Raw genomic sequence first — 24,363 nt, forward strand, 5'->3', positions numbered from 1 at the left:
TATTCATGGAGTGTGGCTTAGAAATTTTATTAGAGGCATGAAAGTTATAGATACCATACACAGACCCTTGCCAATATATTGTGATAACAGTGCTGCAGTGTTCTTTTCGAAGAACAATAAGAGATCTTCAAAATCTAAATTTGTGGATCCAAAATATCTGTTGGTAAGAGAGAAAGTAAAGCTTGATGAAATTTGTGTAGAGCATGTGTCTTCTGAGGATATGTTGGCTGATCCATTCACTAAACCATTATCTGTTGCAGTTTTTAAAGAACATGTTAAGAATATGGGTTTAGTTGAGTCTTTAGATGTTGTTTGAATCAGTGGGAGCTCATAATTTGTTTTAGAAGCTCAGCTTGGATGTAATTTTCATTAAAGAACATCTTTGTATTTTCTGATTTATATGGATGATGAACTATCAGTTAAGTTTTATTATTGCAGCTTGAATTTGGTGTTTGTATTACTGCAGTAAATTATGAAATATATGTATCTATGTGCCTGTGTTTGGAAATTTGATTTTATGCAGGATAAGAAGACTAAGAGCAGCTGCTTATGATCCATACTAAACTGTCATTTTGGTTTTGGACAGTGAGCAGAGGATCAGGATTCTCTTTGAGATTTTGCAGGCTTCAATTTGAAGCATTTATAGCTCTGAAACTTTTTAGAAGCTAAAGGAGGACCATGTGTGAGGTATAAAGTATAAATCACAATGCAGATGCCTCATATGTTAATTTTCATGTTCTGTTGGGGACTTGCATGATTATAGTTCTGTTCTTGTGATCATAGAGTGCTATCATTGTCAGTTTTCTTTGGTAGTTTTCTATGGTTCATTTACAGCAATTATTTTTGTGAAAGTCTTGAAATTAGGTTATGCGTTATTGTGAAATAATAAGTGATCACTAAGGAGTTCTTGTATATCTTGTTTTGTTGGTTAATGAAGCTAGTATGAAAGTCCAAGTGGGAGAATGTAAAACCTAATTGGACTATCATACAATATGGAACTTCATTAATCACAATATAAGATCATCTTAGGAACAAGAATTAAAGATTACACAATGTGATGCAATCCGGATAACTTGCAAATAAGGATGTGTGATTATACTCTTTGCAGGTTGAGGAAACCTAATCCTATGTGGACTATAATTAGTTTACTAAGACATGAAGTAAAGTATGCTTTGCAGAGGAGTTGAATCCATGATTCACAAGGAAATCTTTATGGGAAGGTTTAGGAATCATCAACTCATATATAAAGCAAGGTCCCTGTTCTCACAATTAATCAAGCAATATTGTCTACCCCATTATAGACTGCTAAGGCATTGGAGAGAACAGAAGACTTGTGCTTTCGGCATTGCAATCACTACTACAGAAATTGAAACAGACGACAGGCAAAAACTGTCGTCTGATATGGAGGCTGACCGTCGTATATCGAGGCGCCGTCTGATGAATGTCGATTGTAGGGAACCGTCGTATGAAGGGATCGGCAGCATGGCGGCAGCATGTCGGCAGCATGCCAGCTGCCTGTCGACAGCATTAGCTGTTGTTCGACTGTTCTTCAGACAACGGGCGATTTTAGAAACTGTTGTGTGATTGCGATTCAGATGTCGCTTTATTTTATGGGCGTTGTGTGAGTTTTATTCACACAACTGTTTTTTCATAGCATCCGTTATCTGTTTTGAGTTCAGACGACAGTTTTTATTTTGAGATTGTTGTGATTATTGTGTACATACGACAGTTTTTTTTATCGTTATTGTTGTCCTAATAGAATGATTCAATGCATTATATTTGCTGGATGTGGAATCAAAAATGACCAAATTAACAGTAACTGATCAATATATATATAGAAAAAATTGTTATAATCCACATCATGCACCAAAATGGATTGTGCAAAGATAATCTTTTATCCACAAAAGGAGTACATCTAATAGTACTCTCCTAGCAAAATACATCCAGAAATTTATTCAAGTGTCTAGCTTTGCAAGCTTTGCTGTTCTCATGGCCTCATTCGGGTCTGAGGAGCTTGAAGTTTGAGGAGCTCCCACACTCTACACTCTCAATATCTTCTGGAGTTTCTTCAATAACATCAAAACTAAATTCAACTTTTCTTTTAGCATGTGCTTTAAGCAACTCAAGGTCATGTTCCAGCTTCTGAATATGCTTCCTTACTGCTCGAAGGCCATCCATATACTTCGATTAATCCAAAGCCTGTAAGGGGCAGGAGAGAACAAAAGGAGAAAAATGAGAATTAATGATGGACAGAGTCTCAAGTATATAATTAAGGGCTCTAGTTTTAATTTCAACATCAGTAAGCATCTGACCAGTGTTCAGTGATCAGGAGATCTAGTTTCAACTAAGCAAAGTGGACAAAAACACTAATAACCCTACAAAATTATATAGTGAAAATTGCATTGAAGAAGCAGCATATGCCCCAAGAATACGGCCGACAGAATTAAGCACTCACAAACTAGTAGTTACTGTGTATATGTTCAACAGATATGGAAAGAGTTGCTGGTGATTTCCATATCTAGTCTAAGAATTGCACAATGTTCAATAGATGATTTCCATATCTAGTACATGTAATATAACTAACTATACCCAATTTCAAACTCTAGCAACTGAGCAACTAGCTATAGCCATATAACATAAACAGCACATGTCGCATTTACGAATCATGAACCTACTCTAACCTATTCCAAATTCTAGCAAAGAGCAATACAACATAACACAGTAACACATTTCGCGAAGACTCAGTAACAAGAGTCATCAACATATATATTGTAATTAAACCCTAACAAAGACACATTTCCAAGTTAAATCAGAAATCTATAATGCAAATACACAACTCCAATGAGAGAAAGAGAGATGAGAATTACCTGTATCAGTATGAAATGAATGTGGATTTGAGAGAGACGAAGAGTACCTGAAAAAGAAAACACAAAATACACCAAAGAATCAAAAGTTACGGGTGAGAAACCAAAAAGAAATTGAGAATTGTGCTTCTAAATTCAGAAATTAAGAGAGATTGACTTGCAGTGGGGAGTTGTGAGAGAGAACAAATGAACACTCAAGTAGTACATGAAACTAAAACATGTTTCAGAAAACAAGCAGATGCAAGCATATGCCAGGACAAAGGCAAACATTTTAAGATATTATCAAAAGACTTGTTCAGCACATTATCAATTAAGTTCTTGATCGATAACAACAAGTAGTGCTATATATGCTGTTAGCTAATTAAGGGAAAACAAGAAAGAATGATAACAATTATTCCATAAAACCTACATGTTGGTAAATCCTACATTAAAATTTGATGACTTGTAAAGAACGATCAAACTTACAGGCAATAGCATATAAGAGGCCAAGAAACACAAATGACTTAAGATTACATGTCAAACTATCAGTTTCTCACAAACTATCAGATAACCACATGCAATCCAAGTCCGTGGAAGAACCATAAACTAATTCAACACTTAATGTATTAATGGGCATCTAAATGCATGTGCAAAAATCATTTTATATCATAAATGGAAATACAACAGCACTTTCTTTTAGTTGATCGATTTACCTTAGACCAGCAGCAACACTTTTTACACTAAGTTGCTTGCCAATTTCATCACTTAACTCAGAATTCCCATCAGCTCTCACTCCCTACAAGGAATAAATATGTGCTTAGATATTCAAAGGATCATCTAGATAAGAGAGTGATGGATTCAGGAAGCAAGTACTAGATCTTAATCCCATTAAAATAAAGGGCATAAAATAATTGCATGTCTAGCAGACAAACACTAGAAACTGTTCTAGCATACCAATATTGTGTACACAAATCATAATAAAGTAGCACCTGCAGAAAAAGATGACTTGAAAGGGAGGAAAATATCCCTACCTGCAGAAAAAGAAAAAGATGACTGCAAATAAGTTTGACAGATACAGTATTGAAACCTACCTTATGTATCCTACAAAATTAGAAAGCAAATCCTGATATCCATCTTGCACTTCATTCTCTGTAGTACCTTCAGCATCTATGGAAAATTCTCCTTTCCACTTCTCAAACGTACTCTAATGCAGCAGCTTCCTCCTCCCTAGCCTTCTGAGCCTTGGCTTCGATCTTCTTCCTATAAATTAAGGGTATATATTCAGCTTTCTCCTTCCAAGTGATTTTACATAATTGGTTCACAATTTCATGATCACATCTTCATATTGACATTGATGGCACATATACAAGAAAGAATGAGAGAGAGAGAGAAAAAAACAATACTTGGCGCTGTGCTTCCCGCTCTTGACGCTTCTTTTCCTCTTTCCTTGAAGCTTTGGCTTCATAAGTCTCATCCTCATCACTTCCATCAGCAAGTTCTGTATTTAGAATCATAGATAATCATCTGACACAATACCACATTCTCAACATTTGCAGAGTACATAAGGAAATAGTTTTCCTTAAAGGGAAAACTAGCCAATGCAATAGCTGAACTGAACTACAAGAAGTTCAAGGTCTACAATTTCAAACTTATACATCCACTCTGCACATTTTTAAAATGAATACCTGGCAAATCAACTTCTTCCTCTTTATTGTCTCCCTTACATCTCTCGCACTGCCTCAGTTTTATAGTCTCTTTGTGAATGCAGAAACCAGCAGAGCACAAACCTTCCATATCAATTTATTGATATAGCTGGGCAACTATACGGAGTTGAGAAGACTGACCTCTGCCGTTTTAGGGATCTCGTCACAGAAGACCTCACACTTGATATCGCTGAGATTTGTGTGAAGAGTGACGGACTGCCACAATCAAATAATGAAAACAAAAGGGTTAAATCGGTGGTTTTCCCAGATTCATTCCGCCTGACAATCCCAAAGAAATTCCAACAATTTTTTAAAATTTATCTTAGTGATTAGAGAGAATAAGACAACCACCAAACAAAATCTCCCAAACTAAAAACCCTAGAAATTTCAATTGAAATTAAATTGGGGACGTTTACCTTTCGGGAGAGAATCAACTGCCATCGGGTTCTTCGTCATCTATGCTATGCACTGACTCGATCCTCTTGACCCGTTCATGGGGTTGAAGGAGCTCAAGCTTCGGGTTCTTCTGCTCATATATAGAGGCCGCCTTAGATTATGTAAGAGAAAGAGGACTCGAAGAATTGGAGAAGAGAGGGTTTCAAATCTAGGGCTCTCTCCGGTCTGTTTTGAAGCGAGAGTGATGGGATGAATTCACCATCAATCCTATGAGGCAGAAGTTTGGTTGTCGGAGAGAGAAGAGAGGACTAAGGTTTCAAAATGATGAATTTGGGATCTAGGGGTAGAAGATAGAGGGAGAGAGGAGAGAGTAGGGAGGTCCAGGTTTTAGATCTGATGAATCGATTTCGACACCGTGTAGAACAGAGAGATATGGTTGAAGAGAGGAGGCGCTGATAGTTGTGGGTTTTGGTTATTGGTATGTGTCGAGAGAGAGAGTGAGGAGCTGTCGAGAGATTGAGGAGTTGTGGGTATTTTTGTTATTTTTTTGCTCGAGTGTTAGGGCTTCAAGTCCGGCTATATCAATTTGGACAAAAACTCATACAACAGAATTTCATAAAAATGTGGTCTGAATGCAGCCATTTTAAATTTGGGATTTGTCTCCAATCAATTTGACTTCCCTCTTTGGGGAGTTAGAGAAAAATGATGGTGGGAAATCTCCCTCCTTCAGCCAAACATATTGATCAGACCACAGTTTTATTATTTTTAGTCGTATGATTAATACATGTTGGGGGGGAAATTTAGGGTTTGAAATGGGGTTTGGCACCACTTACATGGTGGGAAACTTGCCGCTCATTTTTTTATGCATCACACAACGGTTTTGTCCTTAAGCGCCATCTGAACTAATTCATAAATCCATATCAGACGACAGATTTTGTAAAACCGACATCCAAAAAAAAAAAAATTAATCAGACGACGGAAAAGTATGTTGCGTCGTGTGAGAGGCGTCGTCTGATTCAATTTTTGTAGTAGTGAATGGCTTCTACATCATCAGGTTAGTAATCTTTCATCGACTTATTGGTTTGTGTTTCTTGAATGTATATGATGGATGTTTGTTTGTGTTACTCTAACAGTGACCCTTCAGCGGCGGTTGTGGGGAGAAGTCAAAGGCCGGAGGGAAGTTTTGTTTAGTGTATATATATGGGAGGGAAAGGGACTGGGTTTGGGTCTGAGTTCGGGATTGGGCTTGGATCGTGAACCGAGAGATTGAAGTGAGAGTGATGATGTGGGTATGGCGGGAAGGGAGTGTGTGACAGAAGTCATTAAGGCTGAGCAAACTGATCGAGGCTGAGGCTTCAGTGTGACGGCTTTTATGTGTTCTGTACTTCTGTTTATGTGTTCTGATGACGAGGCAGGTTGGAAGTTCGAGAAGTACTACACCTGTGGATTCTGATCCAATTTGTCATTAATGTAATCTTAACCTAATATATATTTTACCTGGGCGATCAAGTTTTTCTACCATGTTTGTCACGTTTTAAGGTTCATTGAAGACAGCTTAGTTTGCGATAACTTAGCTTAAATCATACGTAGCCGTAGCTTTTAACTTATGAAAGTTGCTGTTTTATTAAGCAAGAACTTAATAGTGTAACTTTTAAAATTAGCTATTTTTTTTAATTTCACCAAACACTTTTTTACTACTTAACTTAGAAGTTAATCAGCTTTTTGCACAGCATAATCTAAGCCAAACTGGGCCTTACCAGATCAAATGCATTCAACACCAGTTTGGTTCAAAAGTTACTATTCTTTCGGTATTGAATTAGCTGAAAATCCAAATGAAACGACGATAAATTAGGAATAGAGCACAATCGGCCTGTAGTAAAAGCTCTGAGTTTTCCTCTTTGTTTCAATGCCAGACATCAAATGTATATTAATGACTTGCATTCGAATTGCTCTAAAGTCTAAACTAGTACAAATGGGTAATCTATGTACTTATCTTCTGCTAATCATGGTACAGAAAACTTATTGGTTTGACCCATTTCTGCTAATCTTCAGTGGAAAAATTACATGGCTTTTAGAACGGCGACCCCAAATCCAATGCCGAGGAAAGTTGCAATGGAAATGCCAAAGATGCCTGCAAGAATACCAGGAACAATCATAGAATGCCATTCTTTGGCTGTGGCCATTCCACAAGCTGTTGTAGGGCCTCCAACGTTGGCATTTGATGCTATAAGCAACAACTTGAGGTCGAATCCCAGTAGCTTTCCTAATCCAAGAATCATAGCAAGATGGACGGCAATCTGGACTAAAGCAAAGAGGAAGATACTAGGAGCAGTGTTGATCACATTCCATATGCTTCCACTTGCTCCCACCACCGTGAAAAATACCTGTCAATTTTCACAAACATAAACCAAAATCATTCCATAGGGTAAAATGATTTCACCAACATCAGTCAGTTTCATGGGAGAAGAGAGAAGTTGTAACCTGCATTAGGATCATGGCTATAGCCTCACCAGATGGTGCAAGATATGCAAACTGTTTCGGAAATACAGTCGCAAGAACAACCACAATGGCTGTTACGGCTGGCAGGATACCTCCTTGAATTCGAAAGTATTTTGTGAGATAATAGCCACTCTTGCAGATGGCTAAGGACACGGCAAGGGCTGTAGCAGTTTGTACCAGAGGAAGTTTGTTTCCAGAGTCGGACTCTGCGTCCATTGCAATGCCTGCAAATTACAGTTCCGGTGTTTGTTATAAGTTCCTTCGAGATATGTGATAGTCATACAATTGTATATACAAGGTACAATTTTGCACACCAGTATCAGATATTGGAGCCTCTGCAGGTACTCTTGAAGCCAATGCAAACAATGTTGAAAAGTATACAGCACAAATGACATTATCTGCAGCTAGTCCAGCAGCTAAAATTGACGGAGAAACCCCAAAAGCATCGGCTATGGCAACATAATTGACAGCTACATGAATCCAATTGCAAAACTTAGATAGGTAACCACAACATAGAAAAAGAAATGAACAGTAGAAACATATCACAACTTCACAGAACAATCTTTAAAAATAGGTTTCTGTGTGTAGCTCTATAGAGTGGCAAACAAATTACCTCCACCAATGTGTCTTCCCATCAGTGCAGCTGCTATTTTCCAACTATCTGGACCAAGCGCTCGCATCGGCACCAATAGATATGCCACCACTGTTCCAACTGTCGTAGCAACTGTTACAACACAACAGAAAAGACAGACATCGTCACTCCATGGATAAGCAGTGTTCATGATCATGACAACGAATTGATGACTTCCTAGAACGCAATACGTCTCAAAATGATCCAAATCATTCACAGCATGAAAACTTCCATGGCATTTAATAATCCTAGCAAACCTAAGCCGAAGAAACCATACCCAGGATTGAACAATAGCACTTATGGAAAGTAAAACCTCAGCCTCCTTTCTCTACCAAGTTGATTAACCACAATTTCCACCAGTTTCCAAAAGAGGCAAGAAGTCAATTCTCAAACGACTCTACCATTAACAACTCAATATTTTACCTGATCCTAGCAAGAAGGCCAAGAGCAGCGCCCCGGTTGATTTGACCACACGGCGCAAATCCGCCCTGTACAAAAGCAATGGCACAGCCAGAGGTAGCAGAAACTCCAACACAATCGAAAACGCTGGCGCATTCGACGAAATAACTCCCAAATTGCTCGCCGCAAGTCCAATCAATGTGCTCACCAACGCGCCACTCAATGCACCCCCAATGTTAGTGTTCTTCTCCGACCTCCCCATCCAAACACACAAACACTCGATTATCCAAAACCACAACCATCTCATATAAAAGCACAAATCTTTTCAAGTTTCTAATTCTTGAAAACATAGACATAAAACTAAAATCACAAGACAGATCGGTGAGTTACCAGATACCGAAAGCGCCGGTGGCGAAGAGCACGGTCCAGTTGCCCCATTGATCATGTGGAGAAATGAGAGGTGCTTGGAGCTGGAATCTGGCGGTAACAGATCGGTCGGAGTTAGGCGGAGCCGGAGGAGAGAGAAAGGTCTGCTGCCTTGTGTTCTTTAACCGAAATGAGCTGCCACCGGCGGTGGCGCGTGAAAGACCGAAACTCAGATTTTGGCGGGAGCTTAAATGTGACCGTTGCAACTCTGCCGGCAACGATGGCCGTGAGCCGGGTAAAACGGAGAGCTTCGATGCCATGGCCATCGCCGGCGATTCTCTAGACAGAGAGAGTGAAATTGAAAGTGGTTTACTTGGGAGTGGAATCTCTCAGCTTTATTCATTGACCGTGATCCATAATATATAATTCCCACTCAATTACTTATTAGTTACTAATTAAATTTTTAAGCTTTAATGAACTACTAATCAAACCCGAAAAATCAAAAATAATGAAGTTGCTTGAGTTGAAAGAATCGTTTGAGAAAGGAAGGAGATGCATTTAGTTTACAATATCAAACATCTGATGTGATCCTGAGATCGAAAAATCCAATGCATTACACTTCCGGTGAAGTTAGGAGAATTACAGCTTTAGCAACATTTAGAGAGTTCTAGTTTGTTATCTTTGGCCTGATGGATGATCAAGGCTACTGCTGCAACAGGTGTTGTCTTGCTTCTGCTTCTTGGCGCTAAAGCCCTCGCCCTCCAGAGCTTTCAGTTTGTTCTTGATGGCTGCTATTTTGGAGGTCCGACTCATCTGTCCTGCACTGCTGGCCGAAAGGCTTGTTTTGGCGGCGTTGCCGGCTTGTCTGGAAGGGTTCTCTGTTTCTTGTATCGAGTATTTTTCGCTGGAAAGACGGACGACTAATGGGCGCCCGCAAGCTAGTCTCCCGTGCATCTTCTCCTTGGCCAATTTTGCTTCCTGCATGCTCACTTTAATGGTGGAAATCAGGAACTGCTTGAAACATGAGTGATCAGAAAGAAAGAGAAGAAATGTACGTACCTCTTCACTACTATACTGGATGAAAGCAAAGCCTCGAGGCTCTCCACGTTTGCGGCCACGAGTATGCAGCAAAAATTCCTCATGTACGATCTTCCCAAACGGAGAAAACATCTTGAGTAGAGCAGCCCTAGTTGACACAATAGAAAGACAACATTAATTGTCACAAGTACTAGCACACTAGTGCAGCAAAGAAATCAACTCCAAGAGTTTTTACTCACTCTGTTATTCTCATATCAAGGTTACCAATGTAGAGTTTTGCTTCTGTGTTTTCACCAACAAAAACATGATCCTGCACTCAGTCAACACACCCACTTCAGAACTCTCTAATGCTATGAATCATCAAACATGAAAGATTGAATTAACATACTCCTAGATTTTGCTAAGATGTATCATATGCTTACAAAACTGGAAGTCTCATAATAAGTAGTCCATTATTACTTTTCTTCTTCTATTTAACAAACACTGCCATAACGGAACTGAATGGAAAGCTTTGTTCGGGCACACAGACTGTCAAGAATAACCTCGATTCTGGTTCTATCACATTAGCTTCAACTGGCACATCTATTGGCCTATGTTTCAGTTTTATCATATATGTAGAAAACAACCATACACCAAAGTCTCATAATAAGTACTCCATTACTTTTACTTTTCTTCTTCTATTTAACAAACACTTCCACAACAAACTTGCATGGAAAGCTTTGTTCAGGGCACACAGACTATCAAGTTCATAACCTTGATTCTAGTTCTATCACCTTAGGTTCAACCGGCACATCTGTTGGCCTATGTTTCAGTTTTATCGTTCATCTAGAAAACAACCATACCCCAAAGGCAGCACCCGACAGCTTCACAAAGACACATGTTTCCCCCAACCCTTTACTCAAGCCAGTCACTTAAGCACACAGCATTTGCTCAAATACAAAATAGTGCTTACCATGGCAGTTCAAGTTCCAGCTTACAAGCCTAAAGATAAGCTTCGAAAATCTTAGAACTCTGCTTGCACCTGCATGTCAACATATTTTAAGAGCTCAATTCACTTGCCAAACCAAAGTCACAAACATAACATGAAGCATAATTCTATCTTAATAAGCATATGGAAACATTTAGGTGGATTTCGATACGGATTTGTTGAGCGCATGAAATCTGTAACTTACAAAACACTGAGTTTTGGACATTTTGTCAACTACTGGATGCTTAAAAACCACAATTCGAAACTTTACTCCAAATAACACCTCTGAGCTTATAACATCTTCAATCCACGAGCATAAAGATTGAATATTTAAACGAAAGATTAAATTTTTCAAACCAAACAAAAAAATCCCAGAAATTTGTTGCTGGATTCATCAAATTTGCTAAGCTAGATGCAATTGGATTAATAGAAGATTTATGATTCAACGAAAAAGATTGAATCTTTGACAATAAATTTTCCGAAATTGAAAATTGTTGGGATTAATTTGGCACTTACGTGAATACTCAAAACGACCCAGTTGCTTCAGAGAGTCCGTTAAGATGGGAAGCAATTGCAGATTTATGAATGGACTGAGCTGCCTCCAAAAGACTCAGGCTTGGAATGTAGAATTGGAATAGAGCTTTTTAGGAACGACACCGGTTTTATGTGTTGAGGGTTTTGAAAAATTAGAAAATGGGGCAATTGCATTTTGGCATGTGTTTTATTATTGTATTGCAATTGAGGTCTTCCTACTTTGGACACACAATTTAGTCCTTGTAGTTAGTGATCTTTGCAATTATAGTTATTTTCAACATTTTGGATCAAAGTTCATATTATTCTAACTCCAACATCTCGCCAAAATTGTTGTATACAATATTACACTCAATGATCACCTTTTACCCATGAATTAAGAAATCGATTCCGAAATATGTTGTTCCATATGTCTTTTTTTTTTTTTTTTTTTGAATAGAAGTTTAATATCAATAGATCAAACAGCCAAATGGCTATAGTCTACAAAGCTTACATAAGAAAGCCAAAGTCAAAACGACTACCCTATCTAAGCTAAAGCAAACTACTAGAGTCTCTGATGCGCTCGCAAATATGCAAGCCTATACAAAGTAATCAAGCCTCGCCTCCTACGGAAGAAATATTCAACTAACCCTTGCTTGCCAGGCACGCAATTGTGGTACAAACACTGATTAGAAACGTCATAGCAGACATATAGAAGCCTCATCACCTTGCAATAGACTTGAAGGAAATAAAATGCAATTAGTAAATAGCTATCTCCTTCCCTTTCGGGTTGGAGCCTGCTCCAGCACCTGCCTTGTCAAGTTTGGGGAAGAGCCTTTTCTTTGTTGCCCTACTCTCTTCTCCCTGCTTTGCTTTCTTCTTTTCCCCATAGGGTAGTTTGTTTCTACTACCTGCAGGTCTCCCTCTTTTTTTCTTTACCTGGAGAGGTTGCTCATCAGTTTGCTGCACTGGTACCAAACCGAGCTGTTCCGGTTCCAAGTTCAGGTTCCTTTTGCCAACAGCTAAACTCAACTTGAGCTTTTTCGGAGAAATGGTGATGTTATCATCCTCCCTTTGTCGTCTCTTCCCCATGATGCTGTCAGGTACAGTCAACATCTCAGACAATTCACGAATGTGAGCTTGACGTCGAGGTCGAGTCATCAGGATGGCCGGATTGTGGAGCAGCCGCTCCGGCAGTTGGTTGGGAAGCATAGTTCGGAATACCACCTCCTGTCCTCCCATGGAAACCCTAGACCGGATTCCTGCAGTCACTGTGCTAACCGACGTCGAACTCGAGGTCGGAACATTGCTCCCAACAAGCTGCATCTCCGGCACAGGAACAGCAACCTCCTGTGGGGCACCTAAGACCGTGCGTGCTGCACCGTCGGTCTCCTCCAACGGAGGGCCAGAGCAGGGAAGGCCGACATGAGTAACCAGGCCGCAAGTCGAGCAACGCCCAAACAGTTTGTCAAACCTAAATTTGCATAAGAACTCGACCTCATCCTCCACCCAGTACCAGCGTTGGAATGGCAGCGGCCTGTTGAGAGGGATCTCCACCCTGATGCGATATTTTCCAACTTTCTTGGCCTGTTTGTCGATCTCCTTGAAATCTCCAAGAGTAAATCCGATCAAGGACATCACCCTCTCAGAACGGAATGCAGGCGGGATGCCTTGCAAAGTGATCCAGTACGAGGCTGTGGTGAAAGGGACCGAATCAATGGCAGCCACCCCATCATAGTAGGCTAGGGCAACCGGAGCATGATTGTACCCCCATGGCGCTCCCTTCCATATCCGATCCCGATCGGTAGCGTCAGAGAGGGTGAACAGAACCCTCAGTCCCTCCGCCTCCTCTACACGGAGTGATCCATGCACCCGCCAGGCATTCCGGAACATCCCCAGAAAAGATCGATTATTGTACTCTCGAGCAGTGAGCAGCTTGCCCACCATAAACACGTCTGCCTGCCGCAGACCCTTTCCTTGTTTTGGTCGCAGATCAACCTGCTTCCTTCCCTCAGCAATCGCAAGAGATGAAGCCAGTCGAGCAGCCATGGCATCAACAGAAGACATTGTTGATGTTTGCACAGAAGCACCGCCGAAAACCCTAACCCTAGAGAGGAGGCGGCTCTGTTTTTTTTCGTTTTTAGTTTATTAAATTTGTTCCATATGTCTTTTAACACAAAAGGGAATTGAAATAATGAGTCCAACCTTAAAATCAAGAACCTAATCATTAGCAACTTGAAGTTCCAAACATGATCTTTGCAATTATAGTTTTATTTTATTTTATTTTTTATAAACAAATAAGGGATTAGGTTTCAACATTTTGGATCAAAGTTCATATTATTCAACTCCAACATCTCGCCAAAATTGTTGTATACAATAATACACTCAATGATCACCTTTTACCCGTGAATTAGGAAATCGATTCCGAAATATGTTGTTCCATATGTCTTTTAACACAAAAGGGAATTGAAATAACGAGTCCGACCTTAAAATCAAGAACCTAATCATTAGCAACTTGAAGTTCCAAACTTAGGGCCTAGGTGGGTCATGTTTAAGAATTAATTATTCTGGAATCAACTCTAGTTCATGAGTTTTTTAATTTCAAGTAAGTAAATGTGTTATCAATATTATTTTAAAAGACTTACGTTAAGCCTCTAAATTCATTCACTCACCGAAAATTTATATGTTCAGGTAGAAAATGAGTACTTTCAAGCTATGCACACATTTAAAATCTTCAAGAGTAGACCAGTTTTTGATGAGAAGTCTTGAGGAGAGTGTTAAGTATTTATAATTTTAAGACAATTCGATCTCAGTTCTTCATATTAATCAACGAGCTAATGTTGCATCATTATTTAACTCAAATTATAATATAATAGAGTTAATCAAATTTTTATTGTTTCTTGACCATGCTTATTGGATCATCCCCTAAATTTGAATATATGTCATTTTCTTTCTGCCTAACTATCTCCAAGATTTTTTTGCCTAACTATCTCCAAGATTTTTTTAGGAAAAAGGAGAATTTCCCCAAAAACGAAAAAAACATGTCATACCAAAAGGAAAAAAAAAAAAACACATATATCATAGAACAGCACATAAGTGACACAAGTCTTGCACGGTTGTGAGAGGTGTCAATTTTTCAATATTGCAAGGGCTATAAGAAATAAGATAGTGACATTTCTCCACCCACCAACCTGAATGAAAATAATTTCAATTTTGGTCCACCACCATGAAATCTATGATTGAATAGTGATAAATTAGGCCTCCGTTGAGATTGTGATCTGTAAGCGCGTGTACTCCCACACAGTCACTTTGATTGCTATGGCTATGACATCGCCAATGCTAATCTGTTTATCACCGAAAACATGGAAATAAATAATGGGAGCCAGTGGCCATGGACCTGTAAGCTTTTAAGCACATGAAGACCTTGCCCCCATATCTCAGATTCTCAGTGCCCAAATTCCACTACGCTGGCATGCATTAAAGCCTTTGTATCAAACTGTTCCTAAAGTCATCGAATTTCATTCAATGCTTTCATGACAAACAGTTTACAGTTTAGTGTTAATGTTTCAACCAAGTTATTAACCCCCATTGTAGTTAGGTCTGACTGTTGCAGTGGATCTGTCACATAGAAGAAGATACTCCAATTTGGGGAGTTGTACAGTTGCTCTGGAGTTTCGAAACTTTGAAGTTATGCCTAGTTTTAGAAGTGTTTATTGTGTGGAGCACACCTCAAACAGTTTGTAATCTAATTCCGGAACACCCGGTAAGACTTTCACAACAAAGCCTTATCCTTTTCACTACAAAGTCTAGACTTTGCTGCTTGGAACTTGGAAGCTCTCTAATTTGTACCAGTTTAAGCAAAGACGTCAAAAAGAAACAGCTTTTGTCCTTGTCTGTAATAAAAAAATCTCTAGAAAACCCCATTACACCTTCTTCACTTCCGTTAGTCCAAACTAGCTCTGTCTTCCACTCTCTCCTCACTCTCTCTCTCTCTCCCTTTCCTTCCATGGAGGCCAAGCACAACACCCTTCACTTTCTCTCTCTAACTCTCATCTCTCTCCTCCACTTCTCAGCCTCCTTCACTCCCTCAGACAACTACCTCCTCAACTGTGGCTCTTCCTCCAACGCCTCCCTCTTCAACCGCGTCTTCGTCGGAGATTCCACTTCCGGGTCGGGTTTTGGCTCCAGAGGCCGGTCCATTTCAGTCACCAACAACAAAACCCCACCTCCAAACTCACCCTCTCCTTACAACACAGCAAGAGTTTTCACCTCTGCTTCAAGCTATAGCTTCAGCATCAAGAAAATCGGAACTCACTTGGTACGTTTTCATTTCTCACCGTTTTCGGCTCAGGGGTTCGATTTGAGGGCAGCAAACTTTACCATTTCGGTTAACCTGCTTGTTATTTTGACTCATGCACATGTAAACGAAACTGTGATTAGAGAATACATAATGAAAATCGATACCAATGTGCTTGAGATTGTGTTTAGTCCTTTGGGAAATTCGGGTTTTGGTTATGTGAATGCAATTGAAGTTTTTACAGCTCCTGGGGACCTTATTGTGGACAATGGTGCTAAGTTGGTGAGTGCCAATGTAGATGAGTACAGAAACCTTTCTTCACAGGTTTTAGAGACTATTTATAGGATCAATGTTGGGGGTTCAAACTTGACTCCTTTTAATGATACATTGTGGAGGTTTTGGGTCCCTGATGTGGAGTATCTTGCTCTGGAATCGGCTGCTAAGCGTGCCTCGACCACTGATGTGCCGAATTATCAGAGTGGAGGTGCAAGTAGGGAGATTGCGCCGGAGAATGTTTATATGACTGCCCAGGAGATGAATAATAATAACTCAACTGTAGGTGAAAGGTTTAATATTACATGGAAGTTTCCAGTGGCTCTGGGTGGTGCTGCGCATTTAGTTAGGTTGCATTTCTGTGATATTGTTAGCAAATCACTTAACTTGCTGTACTTTGACGTATATATAAATGGATATGCTGCATACCGGGATGTTGATCTATCGGTGATGGCAACCAATGAGCTTGCAACTCCTGTCTATATTGATTTCGTTGTGGACTCAGATGATTCAGGGCTGATAGAAGTCAGTGTTGGTCCTTCTGATCTCAGTAGTCCTATGAGGATAAATGCAATATTGAATGGGGCAGAGATCATGAGAATGGTGAATGTGTCCAATTTACATGCCCAAATTGTGTCTACTGTGTCTAAGAAGAAAAACATTTGGATTTGGGTGGCTCCAGTTGCTGGAGGAGGCTTTGTTGTTCTGTGTTTGGCAATGGTGGCAGTTTTACTTGCTTTAAAGCGCAAGAAGAAGAAGAAGAAGAAACTGAAAACCAGACGTTCAGAGAGTGTGGGTTGGACACCATTAAGGGTGTATGGGGGTAGTTCACACAGTAGAATGTCTGAGAGGACAGCACTTGCATCTCCGGGCGCAAATGGATACTATTGCTTGAGAATCCCTTTTGCTGAATTACAAGCGGCAACAAGCAACTTCGATAAGAAACTAATTGTCGGTTCTGGTGGTTTTGGAATGGTTTACAAAGCAGTCCTGAGGGACAATACAAAGGTAGCTGTTAAGAGAGGTGTGCCTGGCTCCAGACAAGGCCTGCCAGAATTCCAGACTGAAATAACAGTATTGTCCCAAATTCGGCACCAGCATCTTGTATCACTTGTCGGATATTGTGAGGAACAGTCAGAAATGATCCTGGTTTATGAATATATGGAAAAAGGGCCCTTGAAGAAACATTTGTATGGTTCAGGGCTTCCACCTTTGTCGTGGAAGCAACGACTTGAAATATGTATTGGATCAGCAAGAGGTCTTCACTACCTTCATACAGGTTTTGCTCAAGGCATCATACACCGTGACATCAAATCAACTAACATTTTGCTTGATAATAATTATGTGCCTAAGGTGGCTGATTTTGGTCTTTCAAGATCAGGGCCATGTCTCGACGAAACCCATGTAAGTACCGGGGTAAAAGGTAGCTTCGGTTATCTTGATCCTGAGTACTTCCGGAGGCAGCAGCTTACTGACAAGTCCGATGTTTACTCATTTGGTGTTGTGCTCTTTGAAGTGCTTTGTGCTAGGCCTGCTGTTGATCCACTGGTTGAAAGAGAGCAAGTGAACTTAGGCGAATGGGCAATGCAGTGGCAGAAGAAGGGCATGCTTGAAAAAATCATCGATCCCCATCTTGTTGGACACATCAAACCAAAATCTCTGAAGAAGTTTGGCGAAACAGCGGAGAAATGTTTGGCTGAATATGGCGCTGATAGGCCAACCATTGGTGATGTATTGTGGAATTTAGAATATGCTCTTCAGCTTCAGGAATCTAGGCCACGACAAGAACTGCCTGAAGCAGGTGAGAGTAATGAGCTTCCAACAAATAGTATCGCTCCTGGAGATCCATCTCCCAGCATAAGAAGATCGGAAGATGATGGCGCTGGTAGCTCTGAGATCAATACAAGCCAAGTCTTTTCTCAGTTGATGAACACTGATGGCAGATAGCTTCAGGCTTGTGCTGCAATATACAATCAATACTGTACAAGAACTTTAAAGATTACCATTCGCCATAATAGGAGTTGAGGACTACCAATGAGCCAAATCTTAGATGTATGTTCCTAAAGTAACAACTGCCTTCACAAATTCATTTTTCTTTTGATAGCTTTTAATCTTATATCACGATTTTCATTAACAAATGTGCGATGAATTTCTCAGATGATTCTCCCTATTTTAATGTTGTATGTAACTAAGAATCACAGCAACTGCTAATGTTTTCCATTTTTCATATATGTGTTGTCCATTTTTCAAGCACCAGTTCAAATTCAAAAGCCTATATTCATTGAATCTCATACTCTTATACACAGGATTATAATGAATCATGGGAAGCTTGCATTTTTCAGAAATGGAAGTTCTAGCTGGCAAAGCTAGCTGTTCTGAACTAGAAGCAAGATTCTTGTACTCAAAACTTTTCTGACTTTTGTGGTAGTTGTTATTGCTTAATAGTCTGTGGGTGTTATCATTTACTCTGTAGACTTCTAAAAGTGTGACCAATCAATATAAGAAATGGGTGAAGAGAACAATAAAATAGAATGAGTGGGAACAAATGCATTACCGTACCACATCCACAAGAAAAGGGTTTATACTTTATAGATCACACTTTACAGAAGTGTCAATTAGCAATGATCTGGTGAAGCATTACCATGTTTATTGTGTTTTATATGATGCATTTGGAATTGCTGAAACACTACCAATCTGTTGGTGAGATACAGTGGCATGGGAGGTGGTGTCCCTGCTCAAAAATGTCGGTTCCTTTATTCACTTTTTAATCATCATTTGTTAATAAAATGTGAAAAAAGGCGCCCTCGACCCTGTTTTACCATCTTCGGTCACTAGTCACTCGTATGATGATAGTGCCGGGGAAACGACTTTCTAAGAATCTCATATCCTTTGAAGTTCATAATCCTCTTTCTAGTTGCAATTAGTCGATAAGATCAAATGCACGCATGGAGTGATATGAGTGCCAATTGCTAATTTTGCGAAAAAGATCAATGCAGCAATTGGTATTGGCGTGACTAATTTGCATAGCTCGCCCAATACAATCAATTTGCTTGCCAATTCTTAGCAAGCCAATTAGCTTAACCAATTTATGGTTCCCACTAGCACGTGAGGCCAGAAAACCAACTAAAATCTTTTTCAAGACAAACTTAGTGTTGGATTCGTATTACATTCGATTAGGACGGTTTGAATTAAAGATAATTGTTCATTAGATTATTTTTTATTTTTACTGCTTGTTTTCACATAGAGTGACTCTATTTATATTTTCATAATTGGTATTTAGACTTCTTAACTTTCTGAAATTTTAAATATCATCTTTTACCCTTATTTAAAAAAAAAACCTTAAACACAATTCCACCTAGAGAATCAGTCATGCCCAACCTCCATAACTCTTCTTTAAATCATTAAAACGGATCAGAGTATCAGACATGCTTCAATTCTGGTCTTTCTAAATAAGTTGATCGACATAAACAGATACACTTGAATAGAAATATGTTTGAATGGCAAAGTAATCTTGTGCGTGGTTCATGATTTTTGTGCAATAGTTTTTATCAATCTACAACTAAACAATTAAATTAACTCAATGACAATTCCAAATCATACAAAAGATCTAATGTTCTACTTATTTGAGTTTAACTTCGTTGAATTTATCCAAAATTGAACCTGAGTTTTCATATAATGGGTTTTATAAATTCTAAAATTCAAGGAATTTAGAAGTGAATTGAGAATAAGAAAAAAGAAAAATTAAGGTCAAGTTTGCAACTAACCATTCAATTGTGGAGGACATTGGCAACTATCCATTCAATTGTGGAGGACGTTGGTGAAACTTGGTGGTGTGAAAGATAAGGGGAGGTGGGAAGATGATGAAATGAAAAGAGAAATACATAAGGAATACGGTTAAATTTGGAAGTTTGATGACAAAATTATGAACGGAGGTCTAAATGTTAATTGTGTATGCATGAATAGAACCTCCCTTTCACATAATCTATTCCGAAACATTAAAAAAAGAATCTCAATTAAAAAAAAAAATTATATAAAATACACTCACTTTCTTCTCCACACCAGCTATAAATTCTATAACTACACAAAATATTTTGTAAATTATTAATATTAGCAATTTTAAGTTTAAATAGTGTATTGGCAACATAATTGCCTTTGATTGCTGTATTGTCAATGTTTTGATGTCAATAGTTAATTTGCCACTTTGGATGAACAGAGAATAAGGTTGGCAAATTAACTATTGACATCAAAACATTGATGCATTTGCTCTATATTGTCAACTTCGGCGTCTATTTAGAACTTTCATACATAAAAAAGAAGTGTTAGTTAACTAAAATTTAGAAGTTAAACTTTAACTTAATTAATAATTAGTTGCCAATTTGGCCTAAAATACAAGAAAAAGGATCATCATCGTTTACCATTTCCCAGTTTGACAAGAAACCTCCAAAACGACGCCGGATGCTTCACTCTGTCTGTCGCAAAGGTTCTTTGATCACCAACGTCGACGAGGGTAGAATGGTAATTTGGAGTCCCGGAAAGAAGCCATGACGTGGAATCCTTCAAAACGACGCCGGATGCTTCGCTCTGTCGCAAAGCTAGAGAAAACTGAGAAAGTTTTCCAGATCTGACCGACGTCGACGAGGGGTAGAACGGTAATTCGAACGACCTGTCCAAACCGTTAATAATTTGAGCGGCGTGACACGTAGGTCCACCTATCCAACTCAAACTCATGATTACTCAGAATCGTCGCCCCAGTCGCGGACAGCTGTCCCAACCCCTGTCAATTCCGTAATTCTCACCAAACTTCCGGGGCTAATTTTGTCCCCGAAATGCCCCTCACAAAAAGCGAAAAAGGCCAAAAACCCCATGATATTCGGTTTTAATAAAATTTGGTTTGAATCAGTTGCTCTCTCTCTATTTCTTTCTTCTGGAATTCAAAGAGTGACGCCAAAAGTGGTCTGAGAGAGAAATTGAGGGAATCGAGGGAGGGAATATTCCGATAAGGAAACCGGAGAATCGCTGAGAGAGCGAGCGGAAAGTGGCGGGAATTGAAGTGGGGATTAGTTCCTTGGTTTTTGGAGAGAGACAGAGGAGAGGGGGTTAGGGTTTGTGATTTGGATTGGAGATTAGGGCTAGGTTTTCCGGCGAGGAAGATGGCGGAGGTGGTGCTGCATATATACGATGTGACGAATAGTGGATCGGACAAGACGAACAGCACCATTATGCAGATCAACAAGATCTTCAAGGACGGTATTGGCCTCGGCGGCATCTTCCACAGCGCCGTTCAGGTCCTCTCTCTCTCTCCTCATGCAAGTATATGTTTGTAATTTGAGAGTAGTATAAACTTGTAATTGATAGTTGGCTGGGAGATCTAGGGTTTTGGAGCTTTTGTTTTAGGCACCTGGAACTGTTGACTTTGATTCTGTGTGATTATATGTTCATTTTGATTGTAGAAAATGACCTGTGGTATTGACTTGTTATCGAAAGCTCGGATGTGTTGCTAATTGGTTAGTTTGCCTGATAGAGTTGATAATCTGAACAATGAAATTTGCAAGTCAGTGAAATGGATTTGATCTTGGTTGTAACTTTTGCATTGAGTTGTTTGTGAATTTATGAGTTACCTAAATAAGTGTTTCACAGTGTGGTGAATGTGGAATGCCTTTTGTGTTATAACCGTTCTGTTCAGTTTGAATTGTGAACTAGAAAGCGCCGGGGATCTGTATCTGGACACTGTTTGGAGTTTGGCTCTTTGTTTCGCTAATAAGAGGGTTAAGCCTTAAAGAAAGTAACTATGCAAGTCACTTACTTACTTCGCTATCCCCACATTCTCTGAACATGATTCGTATAGTTTGCCTTAGTTCGTGATGTATTCATTTAATTTCCATATGACTTCGGTATTGCAGTCATTAATGGTATATGCTTTATTGGCATAAGGTCTAATATGATTGTTATTTTGTATATGACAGGTTTATGGGGAAGATGAATGGTCATTTGGGTTCTGTGAACAAGGAAGTGGTGTTTTCAGTTGTCCATCAGGAAAAAATCCAATGTACACATATCGCGAAAGCATCGTCCTTGGAACAACAGATTGTTCAATCTTCAAGGTCAATCAAATCTTGAGGGAACTCAGTAGAGAGTGGCCTGGGTTTACTTATGACTTGTTATCAAAAAATTGCAATCACTTTTGTGATGAGCTATGCGAAAGACTTGGGGTGCCAAAGCTTCCAGGTAATAATATTGTCTGAGAGTGTAGTTTACAAGTCATTCTCAAGCTTGAATGCTCATGCTGTGCAACTCAGGGATTACTTGACTGACAAGTGAAATGCTCAGTGAGTTGTCCCTCTGTACATGTCAATTGCCCTGATAAGGAGTGGCAAAGATCATTTATAGTTTAGAAAAAAGATATATAGTTGCATCTGGACTTGTGCTTTAGTAAGGAGTGGCAAAGATCATTTTTGTAGCTAATCCTTGTGTAGCGTGGCATGAATTTAAACATAATTAATTTATTTTAATCCCACATTTGCAGTTTTTGTTTTGCGGCACATCCATTTGTTAGGTTCATGTTATGCAGGGCTCTTATGTAATATCCAGAGGGGCGCTTTTGCCACCCCTCAAACTTATTTCCTTGCTCACCCTCTTTCACCACCCAAAAAGCATTTTCTATTATCTGTTTGGCCCAAATCAGATTGAGTACAGCAATTTTGTGGAAATGATCAATTTGATTGGTCTTCTATTTTGCATTTTCTTTTCATCCATGCAATGAACTCATTGGCACCAAATCCAGATGATGTTTTGGGAATCACAGTTGGTTTTCACATCATGCTACTTCAAAAGTGGTTATTATTATTTTTTTCAAAGTCATTGCATGATCCTTTTTCTCTAGTCATTCTATGGTGGGTAGGGCCCTCCCGATTCATGAGTATCATGGCAGTCCTTCATGTTTTCTTCTTTTAAACTTCCGTCAGCTTTTTCTTTGAGAAAGTGTTGTCTATGTTCAGGATACAAATGTTCACGTTACTGTAATAACTCCTGATTTTCTGTTGGAAAAGTCTCTTATTCGGGTTTGATTCTTTACATGCCTTGTCTTGAAACTACACTGTTAAAGTGCATATATGTGCCTTGCTTCCCTAGTTACTTTGTAATCAATTATGTACTTGAACGTGCATGCTACATAATTGATTAGGCATTTCTGTATTAGACTGTTAAAATGAGTGTCTGGTTGTGAAGTTATGGTTGAAGTGTTTTAATGCCTTTGCATTTGCAAAATTTCCTTTTAAATTATTGTGGACCTAGTCTTATAGTCTTTTTCACAGGCTGGGTTAATCGCTTTGCACATGCGGGTGATGCTGCAATGGAAGTAGCAGGAAACACAGCAGTACGGGTGAGTTATCTTCTGCAGAATCTGGGGTGCTAAGCTAGATTTGTCATTGCTAATATTATCTCCGTTTCATTCTCATTATCATTGCGGGATACATGATTTAAAGTTACATTTTCAGTGCCCATGCTGGGTGGTATATGCTCAGTGCATACATTGATGAAATTTCTGAAGTTTGCAAAAAAGTGTTCGATTTGGCTGTTAACTTGCTTTGATATAATGATGCTTTTCTCAATTACATAAAATGTGGAGTACTGTTGTAACACATTACAAATATGGTCATTATAGTGAAACTCTTGCTATGAGGTGTGCTCTTTTTGAATTTGCTGATAATCTTGTTCTTTGCTTTGGCATGGTTTGCATAACTCCTTGAAGTGTGAGTTACTGTCATTTACTACAATATTACTATATTCTTTGGTTGTTTTATTGCATGCGAGTCTGACAGTTTCTGGGGTTGCAGTTTAAACAAGCCAAGACAGAGATTGTATCGGCGAGCAAAGTTGCTTATCGTTTCCTTGTTGGCGTCACTAACAATGTCATAGCTTCTCCCGAAGCTTCTGGAAATTCAAATAGAGGGGCCCCTAGATTTCAATCAGCTTGGTTCAAAAACCTAATCCCTAATGGAGCCAAACCATCTAGTAGTTCTGAATTTGATAGTGAAGAGAATGCACTTCGGCAGCAACAGCAGACAGATTCAGACTTGCCGCTACCACGACATTCTCGACCATTGCAGCAGACAGATTCAGACTTGCCACTACCACAACATTCTCGACCATTGCAGCAGACAGATTCGGACTTGCCGCTACCACAACATTCTCGACCATTGCATAGTTAGGTTTTGTAATTCCATGTTTGCAATATGTACTAGTTGAATCTGTGCAAAGGCCATCCATGTGTTAATTGTGTATCAGTGAAAGATTATTTTGTTGTTGAACTGGATTCTGCCCATCAATTTCCCAGAAAACTGCAATATATTCAATTGATTGTACGAGCTTGTAGTTGCTTTATTGTACGAATTGATTTTCATGGCTTCTGATAAGATTTTCTTATGTTTTATTTTTCGTTGCGG

At 39.2% G+C, this 24,363-nt stretch overlaps 4 protein-coding genes across 5 annotated transcripts; 2 read left to right on the top strand and 2 right to left on the bottom strand.

The window, feature by feature from the left end:
- Window positions 1–6,815: 6,815 nt before the first annotated feature.
- Window positions 6,816–9,247, bottom strand: LOC133717635 (uncharacterized). The gene is made up of 6 exons (XM_062144345.1): window positions 8,862–9,247; window positions 8,496–8,725; window positions 8,055–8,165; window positions 7,756–7,911; window positions 7,424–7,665; window positions 6,816–7,326 (listed from the first exon to the last, which is right to left on the bottom strand). Exons 1-6 carry the CDS (start codon window positions 9,161–9,163, stop codon window positions 7,003–7,005), a joined length of 1,365 nt encoding a protein of 454 aa, XP_062000329.1. The 5' UTR covers window positions 9,164–9,247; the 3' UTR covers window positions 6,816–7,002.
- An 89-nt stretch (window positions 9,248–9,336) lies between these two features.
- On the bottom strand, window positions 9,337–11,519 carry LOC133717636 (uncharacterized). The gene is made up of 5 exons (XM_062144346.1): window positions 11,359–11,519; window positions 10,828–10,896; window positions 10,115–10,185; window positions 9,897–10,023; window positions 9,337–9,815 (listed from the first exon to the last, which is right to left on the bottom strand). Exons 2-5 carry the CDS (start codon window positions 10,828–10,830, stop codon window positions 9,513–9,515), a joined length of 504 nt encoding a protein of 167 aa, XP_062000330.1. The 5' UTR covers window positions 10,831–10,896; window positions 11,359–11,519; the 3' UTR covers window positions 9,337–9,512.
- A 3,331-nt stretch (window positions 11,520–14,850) lies between these two features.
- Window positions 14,851–18,508, top strand: LOC133715636 (probable receptor-like protein kinase At5g24010). Of its 2 annotated transcripts, XR_009849146.1 has the most exons (2): window positions 14,851–17,974; window positions 18,229–18,508. XR_009849146.1 is itself a non-coding variant. In XM_062142225.1 (1 exon), exon 1 carries the CDS (start codon window positions 15,359–15,361, stop codon window positions 17,867–17,869), a length of 2,511 nt encoding a protein of 836 aa, XP_061998209.1. In that variant the 5' UTR covers window positions 14,851–15,358; the 3' UTR covers window positions 17,870–18,149. The 2 variants fall into 2 exon arrangements, 1 of the variants encoding a protein (XP_061998209.1); XM_062142225.1 differs by lacking the exon at window positions 18,229–18,508 and having other exon boundaries at window positions 14,851–18,149.
- Window positions 18,509–20,809: 2,301 nt separating this feature from the next.
- LOC133716006 (uncharacterized) lies at window positions 20,810–24,350 on the top strand. The gene is made up of 4 exons (XM_062142732.1): window positions 20,810–21,207; window positions 21,886–22,147; window positions 23,233–23,300; window positions 23,755–24,350. Exons 1-4 carry the CDS (start codon window positions 21,073–21,075, stop codon window positions 24,127–24,129), a joined length of 840 nt encoding a protein of 279 aa, XP_061998716.1. The 5' UTR covers window positions 20,810–21,072; the 3' UTR covers window positions 24,130–24,350.
- Window positions 24,351–24,363: the final 13 nt, after the last annotated feature.

Source organism: Rosa rugosa, chromosome 6, assembly GCF_958449725.1.
Source record: "Rosa rugosa chromosome 6, drRosRugo1.1, whole genome shotgun sequence".
NCBI classification, from domain to species: Eukaryota; Viridiplantae; Streptophyta; class Magnoliopsida; order Rosales; family Rosaceae; genus Rosa; species Rosa rugosa.

Excerpts from the sequence above, each read along its gene's own strand:
- LOC133717635 (XM_062144345.1), bottom strand. The coding sequence starts at position 9,163 with ATGGCCATGGCATCGAAGCTCTCCGTTTTACCCGGCTCACGGCCATCG. Across the intron at positions 8,166-8,495 it reads GGCCTTCTTGCTAGGATCAG|TTGCTACGACAGTTGGAACA; the intron begins GTAAAATATTGA and ends GTGTTGTAACAG. Across the intron at positions 7,666-7,755 it reads GGCTCCAATATCTGATACTG|GCATTGCAATGGACGCAGAG; the intron begins GTGTGCAAAATT and ends TGTAATTTGCAG.
- LOC133717636 (XM_062144346.1), bottom strand. Across the intron at positions 10,024-10,114 it reads CTTGATATGAGAATAACAGA|GGCTGCTCTACTCAAGATGT; the intron begins GTGAGTAAAAAC and ends TGTGTCAACTAG. Across the intron at positions 9,816-9,896 it reads TCCAGTATAGTAGTGAAGAG|GAAGCAAAATTGGCCAAGGA; the intron begins GTACGTACATTT and ends GTGAGCATGCAG.
- LOC133715636 (XM_062142225.1), top strand. The coding sequence starts at position 15,359 with ATGGAGGCCAAGCACAACACCCTTCACTTTCTCTCTCTAACTCTCATC.
- LOC133716006 (XM_062142732.1), top strand. The coding sequence starts at position 21,073 with ATGGCGGAGGTGGTGCTGCATATATACGATGTGACGAATAGTGGATCG. Across the intron at positions 21,208-21,885 it reads TCTTCCACAGCGCCGTTCAG|GTTTATGGGGAAGATGAATG; the intron begins GTCCTCTCTCTC and ends TGTATATGACAG. Across the intron at positions 22,148-23,232 it reads TGGGGTGCCAAAGCTTCCAG|GCTGGGTTAATCGCTTTGCA; the intron begins GTAATAATATTG and ends TCTTTTTCACAG.